This window comes from Scatophagus argus, chromosome 3 (genome assembly GCF_020382885.2).
Source record: "Scatophagus argus isolate fScaArg1 chromosome 3, fScaArg1.pri, whole genome shotgun sequence".
Taxonomy (NCBI): Eukaryota; Metazoa; Chordata; class Actinopteri; family Scatophagidae; genus Scatophagus; species Scatophagus argus.
Genome location: NC_058495.1, coordinates 11,855,503 through 11,875,152, shown reverse-complemented (window position 1 = coordinate 11,875,152; position 19,650 = coordinate 11,855,503). Strand labels below are relative to the sequence as shown.

The 19,650-nt window shown below is 40.3% G+C and overlaps 1 protein-coding gene across 1 annotated transcript; it reads right to left on the bottom strand.

Moving 5' to 3' along the window:
- Window positions 1-579: 579 nt before the first annotated feature.
- camk1a (calcium/calmodulin-dependent protein kinase Ia) lies at window positions 580-19,242 on the bottom strand. The gene is made up of 12 exons (XM_046383535.1): window positions 18,749-19,242; window positions 17,166-17,284; window positions 8,822-8,953; window positions 7,716-7,790; window positions 7,243-7,381; window positions 7,023-7,149; window positions 6,669-6,744; window positions 6,476-6,588; window positions 6,320-6,398; window positions 5,451-5,538; window positions 5,121-5,298; window positions 580-3,319 (listed from the first exon to the last, which is right to left on the bottom strand). The coding sequence occupies exons 2-12, from the start codon at window positions 17,249-17,251 to the stop codon at window positions 3,216-3,218; spliced, it is 1,197 nt and encodes a 398-aa protein (XP_046239491.1). The 5' UTR covers window positions 17,252-17,284; window positions 18,749-19,242; the 3' UTR covers window positions 580-3,215.
- Window positions 19,243-19,650: the final 408 nt, after the last annotated feature.

Below are 19,650 nucleotides of genomic sequence, written 5' to 3'. Positions count from 1 at the left end.
GTTTTATGCAGCCACTTTTCAGGGTTGCTGTGTGAGTGTAGTGCCATCAGTTTTCTGGTCAAAAAGCAGGTGTCTGAGGTATCAAAAGAGCACTGACAGTGTGACTAATGTCAACACAAAGAATTAATGTAATTCTGTGATGACTATCAAGGTAACTACACAACATGAATGATAGTTATAATGTACAAGTTAAACAGAAGAATCAGGCTGATGTTTATATTTTAAAAAATCCATGAATGGGCTGATCTATAGAGCAGCATAACAATATAATTGCTGACAGTAATTCATTGTGATTGTGTTTTACGCTGTAGTTTACAATGATGCTACTTGGGTTGCACTACATTGCACATGTGTTCATTGTTTCCATTATATCTTTGAAATCACTGGTTTTGAATAATGCTCACCAGCTGTAGCAAAGGAATGAATGTAAAGCCTGGCCCTGGTAAGTAAAGTCTGCCTTGTGTTTTGTATTTAATTTGTTTATAAGTAATAAGTCTGTCTTTACAAACCACAGAGTTTTCAGCACACATCTAAGAATAAAACAACTGTATGATGACAGACAGAACACACAGTGCATAGACAAGGAAGTTTTATTTCATTTCCTGCAATCATATCTCTGTGGGTACAAATCATTGTATTTTCTTACATCTTGTTCAATAACCCATGATGCATTGCATCCATACGTTTGTAGCTCAAAACAGCTTTTACAAAAAAGGATATACAATATATACTTATATTTATATATATAATATACATGTGTTTCTTTATGCATTTAGATGTGTTTGTAATGGGTAAAATAAGCTTTAAAAAACACACACACAGCCAAGTGGAAACAAATCCCAGGTAAGGTTCAACATATTAAGGTCATTACCAAACAAATAATAGCCAGGTTATCAAAGTCATCAACATTGACTATCTTACAGTTAACATGAAGCCCTTCACACACAGTTTGCATATTTTCCACAATTATAACTTATAAATCCAGAGTGATTGCCTTATTTTACTGTACTATGAACCTGAAAAATGACCGATCACGGGAACCGGTTTCATGTGGGCAAGATCATTTTTTATGGGTTATTTGACTAGCTCTACAGTTAATAATACAGCATTATGTCATGACTTACCTTTAAATTAATAATTGTATGGTATCATTGATATCAGGATTAAAGTGTTTTCAGTCAGTTTTTATGGGGAGAATTTTGTCTAATTTTTCTTCAAATCAACACGTCGCCTTCATCGTCCTTCATCTGAGTCTTATTTAGAAGATGGCCACATGTCTTCATCTACAGTAAAAACATTCCCACTTCACTGTATGGCTTTAGTTCTGCAGTTCATCTGCTCAGGAGGACAAATGTTGAGCTCACACACTGAAGGCAACCCCCATGACAGACTGGTGATGTTTCAAGCCCCATGATACTTTTTTTTTTCATGTTTTGCACTGTGGCTGGCACCTGGTTAAAATTAAGATATGTGGGGGTTTTTGGTTAGTTTGTTTGTTTTTGATTTGTTTTGTTTTTGTTTTTGGCTTGTGCCCTGGGTATCAGACAGGGATAAACAGCTCTAGAGGTTCTACATAAGCAAAGGCAAAAAAACAGATTGAAGAAAATGTTTGCAATGTAAATAAACATAGTACAGGAGAAGTGTCACTCAGGTAGAGACTTGACCATCATAGTCAATGTAAATGATAAATCCACTGTGCTGTGTTGTACTTTGTCAACAACATTACTTCTGGTGTTACTCACTTCACATTATATAGCTCAAAATTACAGTATTACATCATTTTTCAATACAACAGAGTAATAATAATCATGTGTGTTTATACTAATTGTTCATCATTCATGTAAACATATTTAACCAGGTCATGCAAACAGTAGACCAAAACTTCTTCCACTAGAGGTGCACAGCACAGAGCAGGCAGAGCGCCCAGACTGAGATCCCTCTGACTCCGCTTCAGACCCGGAGACTGACAGCGGGTGGATATTCGGATGCTCGCCGCAAAAAGAGCAGGGATGACAAGTGTGATATGAATATGATGAATTTCTTCCCAACATAACCTTCAAAATAACTCCTCCTGGCATGATGGCAGAAGGTCAGATTCCTGTGATTTATGGGATCTCAGTTTGAGCCTCTGATAACAGAACAGCCATAAAACCAAAACCAAAAATAAAAGAAAAAAAGAGTCTCCTTTTGATATTCATACATTACGTTGTTTTACCCAACTGAAGCATGCAGTCACTCCAGGTCAGCACCACTCCTCACAGACCCAGTCTGAGCCAGAATGTAGAGTCAATAACCCCTATAATCATCCTCCTCTTTCCAAAAAAAAAACAAAAAAAAAAAAACAACAAAAACAAAATACTTTAACCAAAAGTAGTAAACACTTAAAAAAGGACAGGGACACTTAATATGAGAATAAAGACAAAGTGATTGAACAGAACAAATGGGCGAGTGGCACAGACAGCGTCACATGCTCATTTGCCAACATCCCTTGAGATTAAATCAACACAACAGCTACTTGGTCAGTGACTGGACTCAGTCACACTGATGGGTAAAGAGTATAAAGACATGCAGGAGTAGCTTTCAGTACTGTTTCCCATGAGAAAGCGATCCCATTTTCTTTTTGCCCTGTCTGGCCAGATTTTTAGAGAAAGCTGCCAGTAATGTAGAGTGTGTGAGCCAGATGGATGCAAACAGACAGTAGCTGCAGTTAGAGGTAGATGTGACAGATAATGTGAGAACAAAAATAATGGAGGAGACTGCCTTTAGGCCACTGGCTCATCTTTGATTAAGACCCAAGAGGCTTGGATCCTTCCTGAAGCTACCATCCAGAACCACCTGGAGTGTACACACTGCCAAATGACCACTGTCTGCTATAGCTGCACAAAGGACAACTATAGGTTGGGGTGCTGGGGGGGTTTATTTCAGGACGATCATGCAGCCAGGTTCATTCTTTGTGACCCGGAGCAGCTTTGCAATCTGTTCTGGAAGTTTAAAAAGTGTATGTCTTGAGTTGGGATTTTTCTTTTTCATCTATCTATCTATCTATGTAGATAGATAGATAGATATTTATATATTCCTTTTTTGGACACAGACTTACAGTATGTTTCTTCATGCTGTGACCTGCTCACTGTGAACACTGCCTGATAACTACTCTGCATTCCTGGCCAGACTGGGCGGGCGAGCTCTGGGCGCTCCATGACAAAGGGAGGTTGTGTTCAGACACGACTGGCTGGCCTGCAGCAGTAGGTGCAGCTCCTGAGGCTGTCCCGATCTGTGCTGCCCTCGGTGCTCCCGCGACGACCGTCCTCATAGTGGGACACTGAGAATTACAGAAACGGAGAACATATGAAATTTAATGGGAGCTTCTGTTGTTTGTCACAGAGGGTCTTATCCTCGTAACTTTGGCAATTCCAGCTGTTGGGTCATAATAACTTTGAACTCTCCACGTTCTTTGCAGAGACACAACTAATCTGACAGCATACATCAGGGAAATCAGTGGGAACCTCCTAAAACTTTCAAAATGGACTTACATTTTGCTGAAGTCATTCAAAATTCTTGTGCCTGAGTGCCTTACCAAAAGTAAAGAGGGATCACAAGGATCTACTCCCGGGGTAACCAGGAAGCAAACAAAACAGCTGCCTGTCCATCTGCGCACTCCAGTTTGTTTAAAAGTGTGCTCAGTATGCATGCGTTCTTTAAAAGTAGCAAACTGGTAATACAGCAGACTACAATGAAGGTGAAGATGAAGCGACACCAGCTGTGTAACAACAACAAATTCACAGCTTTCATGAATACTACGGTGCTAGAAGCCTTGCTTCACCTCCCCAAAACCAAGGGGGAAAACAGACTGAAGCAGATGGTCTCCGTAGGCTAAGTAACAGCAAAAGCTACAGCATTTCTCTAATCTCTATCCTATATAGACAAAAGTATGCCTCTTTATTATTGAATTCATGTGTGGTATGTGGCTGTTTTTCAGGGGTTGGGCTTGGCCCCTTACTCTCAGTGAAGGGAAATCTTAATGCTTCAGCATACCAAGACATTTTGGACAATGCTACGTTTCCAACTTTGTGGCAACAGTTTGGGGAAGGCCCTTTTCTATTCCATGACTGTGCCCCCAAAGTCCATGAAGACATGGTTGGATGAGTTTGGTGTGGAAGAACTTGACTGGCCCACACAGAACCCTGACCTCAACCCCATCCAGCACCTTTGAACTGGAACAGAGATTGTGAGTCAGCCCTTTTCATCCAACATCAGTGCTCGAACTCACAAATGCTCTACTGCATGAATGGGTAAAATTCCCACAGAAAATGTTCATGTTGGTGTTATGGTCAGGTGTCCGAATACTTTTGGGTGTTACTTAGGTGTCCATATAGTGCATGAAATAATAAATGTTTGTTATTTCTACAGATGAAAAGATATTTTTGGCAGGATGGCTAACTACAGCTAAAAATATCTCATCTTCCTGGGTTTCGAATTTCAGTGTTTACTTTTTAACAAGTGAAATGATTTATATAAAACGTTAAAGACAACAAGTTCTTATTTCAGAAGCAACTTCTCAGTTAAACTTCTAATCACCTGTCAGTGCTAAACCTGGTTGACCCATCATCTGTGGTTTGTCTCGGTTGTGCCTTTGAGCAAGACACTTAACCCCCCCTCCATTGGGTGTTGCATGTGTGTTCAACTAAGTATGGGTTAAATGCAGAGGACAAATTCAGTGTGTGTATGTAAAAATATATATACTGCCAATAAAGCTGATTCTTGTTCTTGCTTCCATTGCCTCCTGCATCCACTCACCTCTCTGCTTCTCCATTCTTCTTCACATTCATTCATCCTCTCCATCCCTCCTTTCATCTTGCACATACTTCTCCCATCTTTATCTTCGTTAGATACTGTCTGAGGCTCAAACTTGGATGACAATGCCTGAGGCTGATCCCCCGCACTGAGTTCCTCCTTTTCCATTTCTATACATTTGCCTTAAACCAGTCTAACTCCCTGTCCTCCTTATTAAATGTGGGTTTAATTAGTTTGATATGCAGGTGCCAAGTCAAATATTTTAGAGCTAAGAGACCAACAAGTCTGAGAGAGAGTGTTTGTTCATTCACTGTGTACTGATAACTTACAGCTCTCCTCCTCCCCATTTCCCAAATCATCTTCCTCCTCCTCCTCCTCTTCCTCTTCCTCTGGGAGCAGATGTCCATGGCAGGGACTGGTGGGAGTAATCTGACTGGGTCCCTCCAGACTGGTGCCCAGTTGCAATTTCCGCATGTGGCGCACCACCGCCGTGGCATTAAATGCTTGCTGCATGAACAGGGAGAGAGAGGAAAACCTTTTGTGTCTGACAGCTAATGAGGAAGAAAAACAGCAAAGGCTTACAAAATGTCCTCCATCTCCTGCCAATCTTAAAACTGCTCTTTCAGCAGGCCGGTCCATGATTCAGCCAAGACGCTGACCTTCCATTTACTCTTGGCAAAGTTCTTCTTGATTTGAGCGCTGACAGACTCATGGATATTCTTGTCCAGAGCTGTGTCTCCACAGATCCTGCAAAATCAACAGAAGTAACATAACAGACATGTAGTTTATGCACCTGTCTGAAGCTGTTCCTCCTATCATTTGTCAATTAGTAGATTGTCATACAGCTAATCAGTAACTGTTTAGCAAGTGGATAAAATCCAGCAATTTGTAAAATGTCAAACAGTAGCTGGTTCCACCTTCTGTGAAGATACAATACTTTTCTTTGCCATGCGTGCATGATAATGGAATATCTTTGTGATTTGCATGTTGGGTCAGGCTGGGTAAAACAAAACATTTGAATGTGTCACCATTGGCTCTGGGAAATAACATTGTGATTTTTTCAGGATGCTCCAACATTTTAGACAAAGCAATTAATTGTTTAGTTAAGAAAGTAATAACCAGGTGAGTGAAAATAACTGTAAACTGCATTTCTAAAGTTGAATTTTTTTCAATTTATTTTTGTTTGTAAGATGTCCGAACACTGTGAAAAATGGCTTTTTAAGAGCCCAAGGTGTCGTCTTTAAACTGTTTTGGCTCACCAACACTCCAAGTCCCAAAGATGATCAGTTATATAGATATAGAAACATAAAACAGCTGCATGTTGTCGCATGAAACAACAGAATGTTTGTCACTTTTGCTAATAAATGTCTTAAAGATCAATATGTCAGGAAAATTGTCATTGATTAATTTTAGTTCATTTCCCTTTGATCAGCTAATTGACAATTAGTTTTGGCACTAGACACAAGCATACTGGAAGAAGTGAGTGTATATGTATTTTTTTAGATAACTAGTATTTTGATTTTCTCACCATGGGTGCTGGAGAGCCTGCTCACACGTGTATCTCTTCAAAGGTTCTTTCTCCATCAGGTGACAGATGAAGTCTTTGGCTGCAAACACAAGTTTACTTTATGCTGTAATAGTCCATTCTGACCTGTTAGGAGATATTTTTGGTAACAGGTAGTACCTGAATCTGAGATGTCATCCCAGTATGGAGAGTCAAATTCATACTCTGCTTTCAGAATCTGCTCAAATAACTTGGCATCATTTTCATCGTAAAACGGAGGATATCCACATAGCCTGAGGGACATTGGAACATATTCAATACTCAGTGACAATCAATTAACATATTTCTCACTGATGAATAAGCTGAGACTTACAAAATATAAGAAATAACTCCTATGGACCAGCAGTCCACTGCTTTGCTGTACGGCTTCTGAGCGAGCACCTCAGGAGCTGTGAAACACACGCATTCAGGGAAAGTGGAAAGTATACAATTCAGAGCAGCAGTGAGGGTGAATTGAAGTATTCTTGACCTTTCAGTAATACCGTGTGATCTGGTAGGTCACATTAAACAGGTAGAGAGCACTTCTGAAACACTTGCAATTGACTCAGCAGTGGATGAAAGAGCCTCTCACAATGCGCTGAATAAAGAGGGGATATCGGCTGAAACACCAAGTGCTGAGCTCACATGAAAGAGAGCCGGGAGCTGAGCAGAGAAAGAAATGCCTTACCCACATATCCAGGAGTACCACAGGCTGTGGACATGACACTGCCCGCTCCCTCGATCTTTGACAGTCCAAAGTCACTGATCATAATTTTGGAGTCTTCGTCCATACTGTAATACAGCAAATTCTCTGGCTGGAAAGACAATAAGGATGATCAAACAGGTCGGTTTGCAAATGGGAAAAGCGGACAAATGTTTGTATTTCAGTCTTCCCTGAGCAATCATACCTTCAAGTCTCTGTGGACGATCCCCATATCATGGAGATATTTGACTGCATCCAAGATCTGGTGGATGAGTTGGCTGGCATCTCTCTCTGTGTAGAAACCTTTCTCCACAATCCTGTCAAACAACTCACCTCCAGATACCCTGTCAGGCAAAAGTTATGGAAAACAGGTCAATATTTCTATAGTTTTACTGAATATGGGAATATTAGAGGCTTTATACTGAGTTCAGCATAAAGTATAAACAGTCCAAAACACAAAGATATCTGATTTAAAAGAATTTCAAATCAAGAAAAATAGCAAATAGTCTCTTTAGAGACACTGAACCACACAATGTTTAGCATTTTTGTTGCAAATTATATTTCTCTAAACTGACAGCTTGATTAATCAGCTTAATCAGCCCCATTTTTCAGTAAAAACACCTGCTAAATGCACATGTATTTGGCTCTTCCATAAGATAAAAAGGAAGAAGCACTCACAGCTGCATGACAAGATAAAGATGGGATGTACTTTCAAAGATGTCTTCCAGCGAAACAATGTTGGGGTGCTTGATTCTGAGGAAGATAAACAGACAGCAGTCATCAGATAGAATACACTGCATTTTAAAGTGAGCCACATTTCTGTTATGCTTACTGCCAATTGGTCACCAGATGGCATTCTTGCTGCATAATTCAGATTTACAGCAATCTGTTCTCTCATTTCCCTGGAAAGGCCCTACAGCATATTGGGACCAAACCTGTGTGTTTGAGGTGCCCTAAAAACAAACTGGGAAAGCCTCTCATATTGAACGCAAAAAAAGCTTTAAATGCAGGAACTACCTCTCTTGCTTTGAGTGATAATGACCTGTATCTGCACCTGAAAGTAACAGCTTTAGACAGGATAGTTATAAGGATTGTCAGAATGACAGTAACAAATGTTATTCTGTCTCTCTCCCTATCTCTCTCTCCCTCTCTCTCTCTCTCACACACACACACACACACACAAATACACTTGGATCATTTATTGCTGCAAACCAGCCAAAAGACAGTCGAGCATTTTTCTTGGCTTTCAAGTAGAGTTGGGAGCATATGAACACCCCATCACTATAACACAGCAGCTGAGAGGAGCTGATGTGACTTCTAGCAGAAATAGAGATCCTCTGTCTGGGTTATTTATTTATTTAATCATTTTTTTACTTTCTCAGCGTCTCTCTCTTTCTCTCTCGTGATTCCTCCTATTTAATGTTGGCTTAGGTATTTGGCCAAACTTCACTCCACCCATTCTTTCATATCCCCCCCACCCCCTCTTCTCCACCCTCTATGTCTCTTTCTCTTTCTTCAATACACTGCTGCGGGGAACTCCACACCATCTCCGCCTCTGTGTGCTGTTTCCCTGGCAACAGGCACACTAAAAATAGGCCTATCTTCTTTACTCCTGACATTTCCGGTGCACAATCCTACTGTTTCTACTGACACCATGCATTTAGTCACCCATTCAATTGACCCCTTGCATATATTTTGCATCTGTACATGCATTGTTGTCAGAGGCTGCACCTCCTGCTGGACACAAAACGGCAGCTGACGAATTGCGAGGAGCCTGGTCTCACCTGTGCAGTACCGCAATCTCATTTTCGATGTTGTTCTCTTTGCCCTCCAAAGCTTTCTTGGGGATGCACTTGATGGCCACAAGCCTCTGGGTCCTCTTCTCCTCTGCTAGAACAACTTCTGAGAAAGCTCCCCTGATACAGAGGCAGTGGAAGCACACACACACACACACAACATACAACACACAGACATGCACACATTAGAGAAAGAAAATGTGTGGGAGTGTGAGGTGAAATGGACAACATTGGAAAGCTACAGTAGGATTCATTCGTCTTAGGCTAAGGGCCACGGTGGATGGAAAGTGTTATGGAAAGTGTGCTTGTGTTTGATTCCCACACTAAATGAAGCTCAGTTATTAAATATGTTTGCTGCCTCTTAAAAACTGTCCCTCGACTAACCACAGCTTTTAAAAAAGATCTCAAAATACCCTCCATTCAGTCATCTGTGTGTGTGTGTGTGTGTGAGGAAGAGAGAGAGAGACTGGTGTTTAGATGAATAATTCAAAATGCTGACATTACCAAGAGGTTTTGGGCTCAGGAGGAGAGGTGAAGCAACAGTCACATACAGAAATTTATAGAAATATCAGTTGCTTTTAAAAAAGAGAAACTATTTTTAATCCATTCAATAATAGATACTGTAATGTCGTGTGGCTGTTTCCGAGGAAGACTAGACTGCATTATGGATTACGGTGACGGTGAGAGGGAGAATAGAGTGTATTTACACAGTTTCCCCACAGGAGCGTGGGAGGGAGCTCAGGAGGAGGCCTGAACATTGCACGAACATTGTCAGCAACCACAGGGATCCTTTACATGTGTGCGAAACAGCCCTGTCATGCAATACACAATGGAAGTCCAGTGCTCATGATTTAGCAAATACTCCCTCTTCTTTTCCATCTGTCACGCCATGAAACACATGAAAAGTTCGCAATCTTAACTTCACCTTAAGTCTGCAACATAGGAGAAAAGGAGTTATTGTGTAACCTGACTGTCTCTCAGTACGCCTCCTCCCGACATGGACTTTTTCCATCATCATGCCATAATAAATGCTCAGTGAGTGCGGCTCTGTGGTAATCCTTGAGATGGCTTTGTACTGTGGCCATCTTGTGCTCAACGAACCAGCGCAGCAGAAGCGTTTGCATCGTGAAGCTGATGCGCACACAAGGAGAGACAATTCTCTCACACATATCTCTGGTTTCATTTTCAAACTCTCATCGACCTATAAAAGGTTTTTAATGTGTTTAAGCCTGCAGCCAGGGTTTCCTCAGAGAGTCACAAGCGTTAATCTTCTATTACTGATGAGAAATAATCTATTTGTTCTTGCTGTCTGTTTAAATAGAAGGGTAAGTGAGCCGAGTCAGGGAGCCTAAATCTGGGGCAAACTTTTACTACTGAAAACAATGTTTCTTTTTCTGGCCATGCATGGAAAGACTGTGTTGATGATAGAACTGCAACTAATGATTATTTTTGTTTAATGATTTAGTGTATTAATTGTCAAAACAGAAAGAAGTGAACTTGTTTGAAAGCCACTGTTTCCTTGTACTCAAGGTGGCTCGTTGAGATTCATTCAAACAGCTCAAAACCCACAGATATTCAGTTCACCATCACAGAATGCAGCAAGCAAAAACAGCTAATGCTGACACTTAAATTAGAGCATTTAAACTGAGCTATTTATTAGCAATTTGTTACATTACTCGTTCAATGAGAGTGCTGCTGAAAATCCATCTGACCAGAACATTGTTTTGAATAATAGACCCTTTCCCACAAAGCTAAACAAAAGCATGGGGAACAATATCAGTATTTGTTATCTTCACCACTTTTATTGTCAGATTTGTCAGCAGGAGAGATTAGTTTGATTTGGTTCCTACAATTTTCTGCCTGGACAAAACTACTTGAGCAATTTATGCTAAATTTGTACTACAGTTAAATGTCTCCTTACACATTTTGATTATATGCGACCTGATCCATACTACTCCTAAAAAGATAAAAAGAAAAAAAAATGGCACTTTTCTGCTGTCACCATGAGACCCACTGTAATTAACCATCCAGGTGCTAATTTCTACTTGGAGACGTACCTTGTAGTAAGAGTGGGCTCTCAGGGGGTTTAGGAAGAGGAACAGCTGAGAGAGAGAGGAAGCTACTGTAGCTGTTATTCTGAACTGATGAGATGAGCTGATGTGCCAGCAACATTAGCAAACAGTCAAATCAAATAGAAGAAACTCTATAGGTTGCAGCTTATTATCTAGCCTTAAAGTCTAAAATTGCTCAGTATCACATTAAATCACATCTTAATTCCACCAGCAGTTATAAAACCACTGAAGTATTTGCAGATAATCTGTTTTTTTTTTTTTTGGCCAAGAAATGCAAATTAACTTGCTCTTTGTAAACTGAAATGAAAAAAAGTTTCATATGAGTCATTGGTATCAAGAATCACAGCTGACACTTTGGAAGTTTACTCACTGAAGCTTTTTGTTTATGTGCACATTAATAGACTGTCACTAAATTAAAGCTGTAACAGACAGACAGACAGACAGACAGACAGTCAGACAGACAGACATAAAAGCCTGTCTGGTAATCATGCATCTGTAGCAGTGGGATGCCAGCCCCAAAGCCATCAGCACAACATGAACACCACAGCATGGGTCTCACACACACACACACACACACACACACACACACACGCTGTAATCCCAGCTGTCCACATGGGAAAATATTGATTCACACATTCTCATATCGCTATCAGTGTCTTGCAGTGCTTTCACAAAGATAAATGTGCTCTTATTGCTGCCTTCCATGTCTTCAAGACTCCACCTGACAGTTTATCATTATGAATGTTAACATGATAGGTTAGTTCACATGAAAATACAGCTGCATTGTGAGCTAGACACATTTGTAAATGAGTTAAGTTGTAAACTCCTTCCTAAGTTCTTAGTAGCTACAAGCACTCACTTCAAACCAATGATTTAGTAAATTATGTTGCTCCATTAAAACATAGGCTTCAGTGCCTATTAAAATCACGGTCAATGCAATTTAGCTTGTTCGCCGATAATTTACAAGAAAAAATTAAAAACAAACCCTTTCATGTCCAAGTGAAAACAGATTTCGACAAAATAATGTCAATTAATTAAAAATATATAATATGAAATGTAAAGTGATTGCATAAATATTCACCCCCTTTAAAGCAACTGACCTAATTCAGCAGAGCTCTAACCAAATGGTGCTGGTAGTCCCACAATTAGTGAAATGGAAATCACCTGAATGCAGTGAATGTGTCTAAAGTGACTGTAGTATAAAGACATGTGTCTGGAAGGTCCAGTCACTGGTTAATAAGTATTCTTGGCTACAGTTACACCATGAAGACAAAAGAACACTCCAAGAAACTCAGAGAAAAGGTTATAGAAAAGTAAAAGTCAGGGGATGGATACAAAAAAAATTTCCAAATCACTAAACAGTCCCCGGAGCTCAGTTAAATGCATCATTATGAAATGGAAGAAATATGGCGCTTGTGTAAATCTGACTAGAGGAGGCCATCTTCACAAACTGACTGACCGTGTAAGAAGAAGACTAGTGAGGGAAGACACCTGTAACAACTGTGAAGGAGTTAAAAGCTTCAGAGATGGGAGAGACTCTTTAAACAACAACTGTTGTTCAGCTTCTTCGCCAGTCAAAGGTTTATGGGAGAAAGCCACTGCTGAAGAAAGCTCATACTAAATCCCTACTAGAGTTCACCTAAAGGTTTGCGGGGGACTCCAAGGTCAACTGGAAAAAGGTTCTTTGGTCTGATGAGATCAAAACGGAGCTTTCTGGGCATCAGACTTGATGCTATGTTTGGCGGACACCGAACACTGCACATCACCACAAACACACCATCCCCACCGTGACACACGGTGGTGGCAGCATCATGCTGTGAGGATGCTTCTCGGCAGCTGGCCCTGGAAGGCTTGTAAAGGTGATGGGTAAAATGAATGCAGCAAAATATAGAGAAATCCTGGAGGACAATCTGATTCAGTCTGCAAAGAACTACAACTTGGGAGAGGATTTATTTTCCAGCAAAACAATGACCTGAAGCATACATCAAATGCTACACAGAAATGGTTTAAAGAAAACAAGGTGAATGTTGTGGAGAGGCTGAGTCAAAGTCCAGACCTCAGTCCAATAGAGTAAGTATTTTTAATACTTAAAAAGGGCTGTTCACACACAGTCCCTGTGCAGTTCTGCAGTTTGAAAGAGTGAGAAATATACTAAGGTTATCGAAATGTTATTAACCTGAGATTTGCTTATTTTACACAGCCCTCCATTGTTATTTTTGTGAAAATTTAAAATCTTCTCCCAGTTGTGTTACTATTAAGCGGCATTCTACCGAGAGTCCTCTTTTGTTTCAAAGATACACATCAGTGAGATACACATCATGCTCCTTGGACCTGTTGCAGACAGTTACGAGCATCAGTCTATTGATCTCACCTCATGCAAGCACTGCCTTCCAAACCCAGCACGCCTCCAAGTCCCAAAAAAGCTTTCTCTTTTTAGCCTAATCCATTTTGTGTGTGTGTGTGTCTGTGTGTGTGTAAACGTATTCCTGTAGTTGTGGGGACAAAAATCTGCTTACACAGTCATATTGTGAGGACCTGCCTTACTTATGGGGACAAAATGTAGTCCCCACAATGTGAATCATTAAATATTAGGGTGAAGACTTGCTTTAAGGTTAGGTTAAGGTAACGGTTAGGATTAGGCAATTAATGTTTATTGTTATGGTGGAAATGAAAAATGAGAAAACACAGAGTGGATACATGCAGACAATCCTAAATCCCAAACAATCTTCATTCTTACATCGGCATCATTATGAAAATTGTAATCATTCACAACAACAAATGTTGGGACCAGGCCTTTCACAGTTGTACTGTTGTACAACGGTATATTTTTCATCCACTCTACTGAAGTGGTGTGCAGGTTAACCCTCTTAACTACTCTGCTCTTCTCTATAAACAAACGATTTAGTCTGAGTGTTTTCTGACAATGTTTAGTAATATTTACAGACATTTTTAAGTAATTCGTAAACTGGTCTGTCTCTTTTGTAACTTCTTATATCTTCTGTTTCTTTCTTCAAGCTTAATGCTATATATTTGATTTTTGAATCAAATACTGAATTATGAAAGGGGTGACAGTACAGCTGCTTTAACTGAGAACCAACACCTGATTCTGCAGTTCTTTGCAGTTTTGTATCATGTAATTTGGTTTGGTTGAGAGATCTGAAATGAGAATTGAATGTTAGCGATAGATCTAAGACAAAATCTGCTGTGGGTGTTGTGGTCAGAAACTATTTTGTTAACTGGTCCCATGCTGCCAACCTGAGCAGATATCTCTATCCTCAGGACTCGTGAACCGAACTAATGTTGATGCAATCAATATCACTATTCCTTTAAGCCTTTAAGTCTTTCCCCAGCATCTTATTTCATACATAAACACGTTAAAACTCAATCAGCTCATGTGACATCTAATCAAAAGTAAAGGAAGAACAAATCCATCCCACACTTCTAGTAATTCCACTGATTACAATAATAACCCTTAACAACCACGGTAATGGGTGAGCGGCTCTACTCTTTCTCACTCCACCTACAATCTAAAGAAGAAAGAAAAAAGACCTGAATAAGTTAGACTTTTACCATGTGTTTTTTATGTCTTCATGTGACAAGAAAACATTTTAAGTTTTCCCTCTGATCATGACTCCAAAAAGGTCAAGAGGCCTCACGAGTATAATATAGAGTTATATCAGAGCTTTACACTTCTGTCTCGTTTTCTTTTCTTCCTATATAAATGACATTGTTACAGGAGACAGGAGTTAATGAGGATAACAAACAAATGTCAACATATGTGCAACCAAAGGCTGACAGACACGTTAACTGCAGAGTGGGGGACATTTTTTTCAGGACAGCTTGTCCTGAGGTGGACTCCAAGCAGAGGTAGAACTGTGAGGATTAGCTGGATCTGAATATGATATTTCAACATAAATCAATTAACTCCACACACTGCATTCCTGGATAAAGCTCCTCCGTAATCTTCTCTCCGAGCATAAGGAGCTTTCCGTCAACACATTAATTCTGCCCTCTGCCAGGTCCAGCTATAATGACAGGAGGGGAAGAATATTACTACAGCTTATTTCCCCATTTCTTTTCTGAAATATGGGAACACGCTATCCTGGCAGTTCACTCTTTCAATCCTTGTTACATAACTCTTAATATCGTACTTGAAATTACTATCACTGTTTTAAGTTCCCGAGTCTTAGAGGAATCATAACAGAAGTTATCAGCTTTTAGCAGCAGTTGTCAATTCTCAAATATACAGCCAGCTAGTCAAAGTGCATTTCGTACAGCATGCACAGCTCTGAGACACAGACTGAAGTCGTATTTGATGTCCTCCTACAGCACTTCACATAACCAGCCTCATCATCTTCCCACTGCTATTTCACTTTTTTGGATGAGAACCAGAGATGCACAGTCATTAAAATCTGATTCTGTGCAGCTTCTCTGGGGACGCAGGTGTGATTCCAAGAAGACAGAAAACAACCACTCTCCATATGGTACACTCATGTCATCACAGGTGGACATGCGCTAGGTCACTTGTACTTAGTTTGGGGGGGGTTGGGAAGGTGCCGCCCGACCATCTGGGCTCAATCCTGTCCCCCTGGAGAGTGCGGTCACAGATCTGTGTGAGTCCAGCCCTCACCATTATTGACTGCAAGGCAACCTTCACCCTCATGGCTGAAGATTTATTTTGCAGTTTATTGCAAAACGAAGGTATATGAAATCAAAATATAAATATAATCTATTTTGGATTCCAGACTGTAAGGCCAGAAAGAAGTATAGTCTGCCACCAGACCACATCAAGTAAGTAGGCAAGTTAAACAGTAAAAGTTTTGCAGACAAATAGGCAGCAGCTGCTGGAACAGGTTTGTGTAAACTTTTTTTTTGTTGTTATTTTTTTCTTTTTTTTTTGTTGTAAATTATTTCTTTCTTTCTTTCTTTCTTTATTTATTTTGCCTTAAGTACATGTGTGCTTTAGTTTATCAAAGAAATAAATAAGGAGAAATCCATGTTGTTTCTCACACAGTACTAGCCAATCAGGACTGACTTGGGTCTGATTTGTGCTACACAATATAGATCAGTTTTGTTAAATGGATCAAGTCTTTAGTGTTAATCTGATATTGGTTGCGCAAGACATATTGTTTCGAGTACATAAATTAATGTTAAATTTGAAATACAGTTACTCATCTTCACCATTATTGATGTTATATCCAAGGTAAGAATAATAACTAAAGAATAATGTTCTGTAATAAACAAACTCATATGCAGCCATAACTACATGCCTGCACACAAATAAATGTTAAACACATACATGAATTCAGGTTTAAAATCATGGTCACGACTGTAGTAAACAGCAGCTTGGAATAATGCAAACCGCTACAAGATTCACCTAAGTTTTAAATATTTTTAATTTTAAACATTCTGTTGAATTGAATTGATCCATTTATAATGTCTTTGTCTTGCTCAGACAAAAGTCAGAGTGATCAGGTAAATAATGCATTTTTTGTATACTTCGAACTGAGTAGGAAATAGCTGAGTCAGCATCCAGTGTGGCCAAGAACAAGACAAGTATGAGTCCACACGGGCATAAGTGACAGGCATGTCCAGAATGTCTGTCAAGTTCCTTGGGAGACTTCAGCGTCAGGACTCAAATGCTGCAGTCCTGACAGCATGGACAGATAGGGGACAATGAGTGGTGGGCGACTTCTGACCCCTCGGTTTCTCCAGCTCTCTGTTACTTCCAAGTGCCCATCAGTTACACTGCACACAGCAGACTACACGTGGCACCCGCCTTAAATTTTACCTCAAACTCTAGAAACCCGAGTGATGTTAGCGTGCTGGAGCTCAGCCTGGGCCCATGCCTGCTGCTTGTCAGTTGTTTTTGTGGGGATTAGAGTAAAACACAATGAGACCCATGCAAGAACCACAAAATTAGATTATAAAAAATATATTTCAAAAACTCCTCTTACATCCTCCAAGATGTGGCCTCTAAACTAATTCACATTTAACAGCCAGTTCATCCAAACCACATAAAAACATGCTTATTTTGGGATCTAGTTAGGCAGATCATTTTGCTGCTGAGACTTCTGCAGCCACCTTAACATAATGCACCTTTCTGGGGGGAAAAAAGTCCCGGTTATCTAATATGCTAAGTGACAATGAGGTGTTCAGACCCCTTGAGGGTCTGGGGCCACTGGTGTAGTTGCCCACGTTGCCACTTTGGCAATCCAGCTCTGCTCCGACAAGAGCATTAAACTATCTGTGCAACTTACGTTCCCAGCACTTCTTTGAAGTCATAATGTTCTTTGATGTCAGATGTCTTCTTTTTCCACCCATTTCCATCCTCTCCAAGAGGCATCCTACAACGCTGATCGGATTCACCACACTACAGCTATGGGGCAGAAAAAAACAGAACAAAAAAAAAAAAACAGTGAATAGATTCAGAGTACATGTACAACATTTTGACCCACTGCGTATGTATTCAAATAAATCAAGGACTGGGCTAAACTGAACAAGTATTCTGATTGGACCGTGACTTTTCATGAAAATAATGTTTGAGATAAAAATTCCCTAAAAGACAACATGTAACATGTTATTTTGAGATTTTACACATTTTCTAATGCTGTCTCTTTTACAAACATCCTGCAAGCACACAGTGGGGAAAAAACATTACACAACAATCAATGGGCATTGATGCACTGTTTTTATTTAGTCAATTAATAGTAATAAGACTGTGACAGCAGGCAGTATAAACAGCAGGACTGACACTTCTGCTTCTGAATCAGTTTAATGTGCCCTTTGCAGTTTGGCTGGCTTCTGTGAAACCACTGATTTTCCTGATTAGGTATTCTAATTATTGCAGCTCTTACTGGCATTTTTTTTTTTAAGATCTCCAAGTCTGATTAGACAGAATGAAAAGAAGTCAGGTTAGTGGTATGTTTCTTCTTGTATGCGTGATGACTGATCAATAAGCTAAAAACTGCAGGGCTGGTCTGTACTGCAGTCTCTTATTCATTATTATTATTATTATTATTATTATTTTACGGCTAAGCAAAATGCTATGAATTGCAATAACAAATGAACAAGAACAAAAAGCATTACAAAAATGGATCAAGAAAAAAACATCAACTTGCTTACTGACAAGAAAACGTGACTACTGCCCAAGCCACAACAAACACACAGACTTCTTTGCTGACAACCGGCCAGGCAACAATAAATAGAAACAAATAACAGCTTGAAAGTAGGGCAAACTGTGCAGCAGAGACAGCCGCAAGAAAGGGACCGTGTACCGCCTCAAAAAACGCATGGTCAGTAGAGGCAGATACCAGCTGGGGGACCTGTGCTATATTTTCTGCGGTTTTAAACAATTAGTTTGCTCAGAAGAAATTAGGAAAAAAACAACATATCTGCAAATAGGAGAGCTCTGGTCAAACGGAGACTCGGCTTCACTGAGGAACATTTAATAACCTGCTCTGCATTAACGCTGCAGGGCGTGAATGACAAACAGGAGGTTGAATTAAAATTTAGAACAATTTGCCGGTGCAATGTGTCTGCGGTTCTGAAATGAGTCTGACTGTCGTGTCGGTGATCATGCATGCAGACTACAGAAGGAAGAAGAAGAAGAAGAAGAACAAGGAGACGTGGGTGTGCGAGCCGTACTGCAGCGCTCAAGGGTACGGCAGTCAAAGGAAGACAGCATCTCTGGGTTAAATCAGGAGGCTGCAGACATGCGACATACAAGCGCTCTGAAGGCTTTGCAAGTTTTACTGCCAAAAGAGAAACTACACGACTGATGATGTATTTTTTGTGACTATTTAACTTGGTGGGGTGAGGGAGGGGGGCAAAAAGCACATACCTAAATGGCGATCTGTAGCTGTGATGTGTTCTCCTTCCCTCTGGGAGCGATGTGGTTGCTCTGCTTGTGCGCAGCGCTGGGTCCGCTCAGACTTCTCCTGACGTCAAGAAAACCAGACGTCTGTGGACGTAGTGCAGCACAAAATCACTCACTGTTCTCTTGACAACGTGATCTGCGATTCACCTTATGATAATCGAGCCACCGTCTGTTATATGGGAACAGCTTTTCGGTACATCTGCGTGTTTTTTTTTTTTCTGCAAGCTTCCCGCGGCGCGCTTGGCAACGCTGTGGCTGTGAAATGGTATGCAGACGAATTTAAAGGCTGTTTCAAAACAGGCATAACATGGCTCTGTGAATAATTTATCATACAGCGCTGACGAGGCACACTCACTACGAAATGAAAATCTTTAAGTTGGTATTGAAAATAAGAGGATTTAACCAACAGGTCTCATGCACACACGCGGGGAATTAAAGCTCTGATTTTCCGCTCATCTTAAGGCAACGCCCAGTTTCTTTCTCTCTTACAGCATCAGCACTCAAGGGATCCTTCCCAAAGTGCACCTGGACACCGACTGTCACCGGTCCGGGTCCACCAGAGGCGTATCAGCAGTGTGGCAAGGCCGGTCTAATGACAGTTGCAGGGAATAATAAATGAATGAATGAATGAAGCAACAGCCTGAACTAAACAGTGGATCCACTATGATATTCTTATCAAATGTTTAACCATCAGCTCAAACTTTGTTATCATGTTGGAACACATTGTAAGGTGTCACTGTTGTTTTGCCCCTCGTGGGTCCATCATTGTCCACATTTCAGACATAGCATGGTGTTAACGGTCATAGAGAACCTTATTTAATGTGGCTATTGAATATTTTCCCTTTATTTATTTATTTATTTATTTT